The sequence below is a fragment of the Rhinichthys klamathensis genome, unplaced genomic scaffold, assembly GCF_029890125.1.
Source record: "Rhinichthys klamathensis goyatoka isolate OS25496 unplaced genomic scaffold, OSU_Roscu_1.1 h1tg000033l_1, whole genome shotgun sequence".
Classification (NCBI taxonomy): Eukaryota; Metazoa; Chordata; class Actinopteri; order Cypriniformes; family Leuciscidae; genus Rhinichthys; species Rhinichthys klamathensis.
In genome coordinates this window covers 1,870,073-1,876,609 of record NW_026606582.1, presented here as the reverse complement: position 1 = coordinate 1,876,609, position 6,537 = coordinate 1,870,073, and the positions used below count along the sequence as shown (strand labels likewise).

The window sequence follows — 6,537 nt, the reverse complement described above, 5'->3', positions numbered from 1 at the left end:
CAGAATTTCAGTGTGTGTTATTTTAATAGTATTATAGTATTTATACTGTCAATTATCCTAATAATCATGTTTATATTTTTCTGTATTTTCTTTCATTTTTACTAATTTTTTTTAATGTGCTTTTGTCATTTGTATTAGTTCTTTTATATATATGTATAGCTTTCATTTATTTTTATTTCAGTTTTACTTTTAATAATTGCAGTACTTCAAATTCAACTTATTTTATTAAGTTTGTTGACAAGGCAATATTTCTCATGCTCCTTCAATTTTCATTTCTATATTATTCATATTTTATTTAAATTAACAAAAAAATAGATTCAGTTTTAGTTAACAATATCAGCCTGTTCTTCACACAAACCTATGACTTCACTTCATCTTAAAGGGTTTGTTCACCCAAAAATGAAAATTCTGTCATCATTTACTCGCCTTCATGTCGTTCCAAACCCGTAAGACTTTCGTTCATCTTCACAACACAAAAGAAGATCTTTTCAATGAAATCTGAGAGCTTTCTGTCCCTCATTGACAGCTACGCAACTACCACTTTCACACTTCAAAAAGTTCATAAAGAGATCGTAAATCTAATCCATATGAATTGAGCGATTTATGTCAAATTTTCTGAAGAGACTCGATCACTTTAAATGAGGAACAGATTGAATTTAGGCTTTTATTCACATATAAACATCGATCAGCGAACGAGCTTCCGTTTACCACAACTGATGTGTGAGTTGATGAATGTAATCTGAGTCCCCATTCACTTTCACTGCAGGGAAAAGAGCAGCCTAGTCATTCTTCTAAACTTCTCGTTGTGTGTTGTACAGTGTCATCAAGGATGAAGAGGTGTTACTTAAGATGTTGAACAAGGAAGCGAGGCAATTAATATCGTCATAAGAAAGATCTCTGCTCTCTCTGAGCTCGTGTCAAAGGCTTTGAGTCGCCGTAGCCATTTACACAACTGTGCCGAAGAAGAAAGGGTAAAAAAACCCGTCTCCATTTAAGTCTGATCCAAAGAGCTTACAACTGTAATTAAATCATTAAATTCTTGTCCATGCTTGACAGAGCAGAGAGAAATTAACTTCCCCACCAACCTCATTTTCTATTTGAACATGAAATAATGATTTTCTGCCAGTCTAATTACAGAGGCAACATCTGATCTGTGCTGCATCCGAGGGGGATTAACTGAAGCTCAGGCATTAGAGCTCATTACCAGCGCCACTGCAGAAATATTACATCTTGTAATTGGATGGAGAGATTTATATACTGATCCAAGACCAGTTTTTTGGAATATTGTAATTACAAGCTTCATTGGTCAGCTACTAAACTTCGCAGGAAAACAAACTGTTCGCGCGTGCATTGCATTAACCTGTGACCCTCGACACGGCGCGCGACGCTCCTGTTAGTATTCTGGGAAATGTGTTTTCGCTGCTGTCTCTTCAGGGTGGCGGAGCGCACTGGATCTATTACTTAAGAATAACTGGCTGTGAAGTCATCCATTTGACTGCCATAAGGACTCTGTTTCTCCTGGCTAAACGCCCTATTGATTCCTCGAGATTCCAGCTATTCGCCTGCTGAAATAAAGCAGGTGCAAAAGGAGCACGAGATGGCAGGGTAGGATGTTCAGATAATTTGCAAACACTATTTATTTTTCGTTACCGCCCCACCAACTCGCTCCAGCGCGTGCAAATCATGGCCGACAGACTCGCGCGCCGCGTCTAATCGCGCTATAACAGCTCGGCGTCAGCAGCCCTGCGGTTATGAACTCCTTATGACGGTCCACCACAGCTCTATATGGATCAATGCTGCTGTAAGATATACAACTTGATAGAAGGTTGAATCTCGAAATCCGCCGATGACTCGTTGGTGCATTTGGGGCAACTTAATAAACTCCTGAGAGTTTAGATTTTGTTTTCATTGTCCTTTCCAAACACGCTGGTTTGTTTCAAGCCATGTTTGGGTCACATTTGGACAAATCCAACCGTTGGTCTAAATTTTGTTGTGTGTAATTTTTAAACCCAACTGTTGGTTTAAATTTTGTCCATATTTGACACAAACATGGGTTGAAACAACCCAGCATTTCTTAGAGTGAATGTTCCTTCAGTGGAAATGTAGCCAAATAAATATTCCTCGAAGATATATAATCATTTTGGTTCTTAATTTTGGAAGATGGATAAAAAGAAAGAAACTCTAAAAAAGCTTTTCTCTTTGTTTCGTTGGACTAAATATGCCTATCCCTTATATCTCTTGTTTTAAGAGCTTTGGTAAAACCATGTTATTACAATTATTTTATAGCTATAGTGATCCACCATAATGCAAAATCAATATGGATCTTTATTTCAGTGAAATTCACATAACACAAAAAAAATCACGTCTTTGACGCAGCGCCTCTTTTTCTCCCGATTTAACAGAAGTGTAACATTTGCTATTATTCTTTAGTTTGGAATTCAGCAACATAAACCTGTTCTTTTACTCTTTGTATTAATGTGGGAAATACAGTCATGCGTTTTCAAACCGAGTGAAAATGGACCAGAAAAGCTTAAACAGAATTCAATTTAATGTCATCTCTTATTATCTAACTTCCTTTAGTTTCAAATCTACAGATCTTTTGTTTTATCCTTTGTTAATTTAAGCACATGTCGATTTATAGTGATATGATCGTTTCCTTCGCCGGATAAAAACTCCCTTTAAAGCGGATTAGTTTCTGTGAAATAAGATTTATGATGTTGTTCATAATAACTCGATGATGGAGATGTAATCTCAGCACTGTTTTCTGAGGACAATAAAGCATCAATATGCCTCTTCAGGATTTATTTAAGCTTTTCCTGGAATTTCAATATTGTATCTGTTGTTTCTCTGATTAAGTCTTAATGTTGACAGAAAAATCTTGTTTAAATCGCATTTTGCAGAAATATTAATTTTTTTTTATAATGACGAATAACAAGCTCTTGTTTTTATTTTATTTTTTTACCGTGGCTATTTAATTAATTTTCATATTGACAGAATATTTGTATCATTTGTATAGGTTTTTAGGCCTATATATCACATTTTATTGTCATAATAAATTAGTCAAGCTGTGTTATAATTGTTGTTTAAATTGTAGCTATTTTTATGGCGATTAGTTAGCCTATTCCTGACACACATAGGCTAAATGTTTGTCTTGTTTCTGTCACAATATAGCCTATATGGATCCGGTTTATATCTAGTTGTGTGAAAATAAATTTTGATTTGATTAAAGGGTAATAAGAAATAAAGTCGGAATTGATCGGACTACGAAAGACACAGTGTGTGTGGGAGAGAGAGAGAGAGAGAGAGAGAGAGAGAGAGAGAGAGAGAGAGAGAGAGAGAGAGAGAGAGAGAGAGAGAGAGAGAGAGAGAGAGAGAGTTTTCTGGGATGGGAGGGGCCTGTGAGACACTAGAAATGTCAATCACACGAGTGTTGTGAACAATCCCACTCGATCTGAATGTGACCTCAGTCCACCTCAGACTGGAGAGAGCTGTAACTCTCCCCAAGACTCTCCGCGAGGTTCCTCTGAATCCTCCGTGTCAAGGCGAGATCCGTGACTCTCTCCGTCGCCCAGCATCAGCATGTCTCTCCCGCAGCTCGGCTATAAGTACATCAGACCGCTGTACTCCACGGAGCGGCACGCGTCGGTCGGCGGTCGCGTCGCGGATCTCAACGCGTCGGGCTCGCTCTCGAGCGTCCTCTCCAGCATGTATGGAGCTCCGTTCGCCAACGCGCAGGGATACAGCGCGTTCCTGCCCTATTCCAGCGACCTCTCCATACTCAACCAGCTGGTGAGTGCAGAGAAGAAAGCTTTGAGTCCAAGAACACAATAATCATTTGGATTTACAAGCATCTTTTAGGTTGAAAATATTGTTCGCATTTTATCCTTATCCGATGACTAAAGCCTGTTAACCGCACTAGCAAGCCGACAATTAAAGTTTAGTTGTAAGCACCAAAAAAAACCTTTTCTAATTATCTAGTTATTTATTTCACTTCTACGAATTGATTCTTTAAAGAAAACAGTATTAAAATATGCTAAACGTTTTTTTTTCTCAAAAAAAAAAAAAACCGTTAAGTTCAACACACGAACCCTATACAGCCTTAAAATGTTCTTGATAAGAAAACGGCTATTTTTAAGAAAATGCGGATGTCTTAAAATTGGAAAATGTTGCTACCATATGACATATAATTACTAAAACCGTATAGGTTCGATACTTTAAAAAATAAAACAAAAGAAACGGTGTAGATTTAAGTAAAAATGTTTTTAAACGAAGAGAACGTTTGTCACGTTCCACAAATGACGTTTTCGTTTTTATCTATGCAAATTAATAACAGCCTACATTTATGTATTTTTATTACCTGAAGATTCAATCATGGAACTTCCATGTTTTTTTTAATATTCAAAGGCAATTCAAGATCCCTTGAGAACAACGAGAATGTAGGCTTCTTCATATACGGTAGTTTTAAATGTTAACCCGATCAAAACGCTTAAAACGCTTATTTAATTTCACTGAATGCATTAAAGTTAAATAGCCAAAGTTGTTCCATATAGATTGAAAATAATAATAAAGGAAACTATATATTTTCATTTTGCAGTGTCAGATGCAAAAAAAAAAAATAATACACTGGACAATTCTTTATTCTTCAAGATAGTTTTGATTTTCTTTAGGGTTATTCATGTTTTTCATCCATTTTTTTTATATACAAATATAGAAGAAAATAAGCAAGTATTTTTTTCTCTCTCTTAGAACCACAAATGCTCACATCTGCTTTTTTCCCTCTGTGTAAGGGCTCGCAGTACGAGTTTAAAGACAGTCCTGGGATTCAGCACGCAGGGTTTCCTCACACACACTTCTACCCATACGGACACCAGTATCAGTTTGGTGACCCGTCCCGACCCAAGAACGCCACCCGTGAGAGCACCAGCACCCTGAAGGCCTGGCTCAGCGAACACAGGAAAAACCCGTATCCCACCAAGGGCGAGAAGATCATGCTGGCCATCATCACTAAAATGACCCTCACTCAGGTGTCCACCTGGTTCGCCAACGCCCGGAGGAGGCTGAAGAAAGAGAACAAAATGACTTGGGTTCCCAAAACAAGGACCGACGAGGAAGGGAATGTGTATACGAGCGACAACGAGGACGGAGACAAGCGGGACGAGGACGAGGAAATAGACCTGGAGAACATTGACACGGAAAGCATGGAAGACAAGCAGGATTGTGATTATCCGGAGGACGAGAAGTCGGTGTCTAAAGTCTCTGACTCTGATGCGTCTGAGGAATATGATGATGCGGGAGCTGAGAAGAGTTTTATGAGCAGTGTTATGAAAGACACGAACTCAGACGAGGGAGAGGAGGAGCGCGTCAAAAAGAGTCCGGCAGCGCAAGAGCCCTCGGTTCACGCGAGTCCGCCTCAGAAGCCGAAGATCTGGTCTCTGGCTGAAACCGCAACCACACCGGACAGTCCCAACAAGCCCTCGCGGATCCCGAGGAACTGTGATGCGCAGACCGTCAGGAGTCCTCTCCATGTTCAAAACTGGACCAAAATGGCCTTTTCGGCCCATCAGATGGCCTTGACCAGCCATTACCTCGGACTTAAACACCAGAACACCTCAAACACACACACACACATGAAGCACGGAGACCAGAGGACTCACAACCTATAAAACAAATCCGTTTTTTATTATTATTATTTATTTGGTTTATTTGTCACCTTCCTAATGGGAGCGCAACACACACGATGGTTATCATGAATCAGAGATATATCCAATTTCTACATAAAGGATGCCCGGAATTTATGATAGATTAAAGCTGTCTATTAGCTCTTCAAATTATGAGATTATATTAGAATATATTTTATATTGCTGACTCGTAAACATGCATTCCATTGTGTTTAATTTGTTAGAATCATTTGATAAGTCCTGTGTTTTTATCCAGTTTCGTCTCACACTATTGGTGAATTCAGACCTATTTTAAAAACAGCAAATGAATCTAAATGAATAGATTGTACAGAATTAGTTATTGAGAGGTTATAATAAATCATGGAGGAAATAGTGCCTATATGGGAATTTTAAACAAGTCCTCTAATCATGTCATGTCTTAAAACACAGACACACACATACGCGCACACACACACATGGCTTTGTTCACATGAGTTATGATTTGAGTAAGTGTTACATCATCTTTGTCTTATGTTAGCACATCCGATTTAAGGATTCGCAATAAAATTAAACCAGACTTCATGCTTATCTTTAAGAAGTGATTTAACAATATGAATTCTCTTTTACATTTCTTTTTTTTTTAAATGCCTTGGATCTTAAAAACATGTTTGTCACGTTGCATTTTATATGTCATGTTTTGTTTGAATATTTGAAATGGGGTAAAACAAAATAAATATTTCCAATGTTTTGTAAATGAAATGAAAATGTACCTACTTGAAATAATATTGTACAAAGACATATATTTTGAATATTAAATTGAAATCACAATTGTCATAATGAATTTATTATTTCTTCTATTCAACCTTTTTCAAAAAGACAT

The 6,537-nt window shown here is 37.7% G+C and overlaps 1 protein-coding gene across 1 annotated transcript; it reads left to right on the top strand.

The window, feature by feature from the left end:
• Positions 1-3,422: 3,422 nt before the first annotated feature.
• irx3b (iroquois homeobox 3b) lies at positions 3,423-6,291 on the top strand. The gene is made up of 2 exons (XM_056245736.1): positions 3,423-3,789; positions 4,788-6,291. The coding sequence occupies exons 1-2, from the start codon at positions 3,580-3,582 to the stop codon at positions 5,661-5,663; spliced, it is 1,086 nt and encodes a 361-aa protein (XP_056101711.1). The 5' UTR covers positions 3,423-3,579; the 3' UTR covers positions 5,664-6,291.
• The last annotated feature ends 246 nt before the right edge of the window (positions 6,292-6,537 follow it).

What these genes read in the sequence shown, in the direction of transcription:
- irx3b (XM_056245736.1), top strand. Translation starts at nt 3,580, where the DNA reads ATGTCTCTCCCGCAGCTCGGCTATAAGTACATCAGACCGCTGTACTCC. An exon ending in TCTCCATACTCAACCAGCTG is followed by an intron (nt 3,790 to 4,787) that starts GTGAGTGCAGAG and finishes CCTCTGTGTAAG; the next exon opens with GGCTCGCAGTACGAGTTTAA.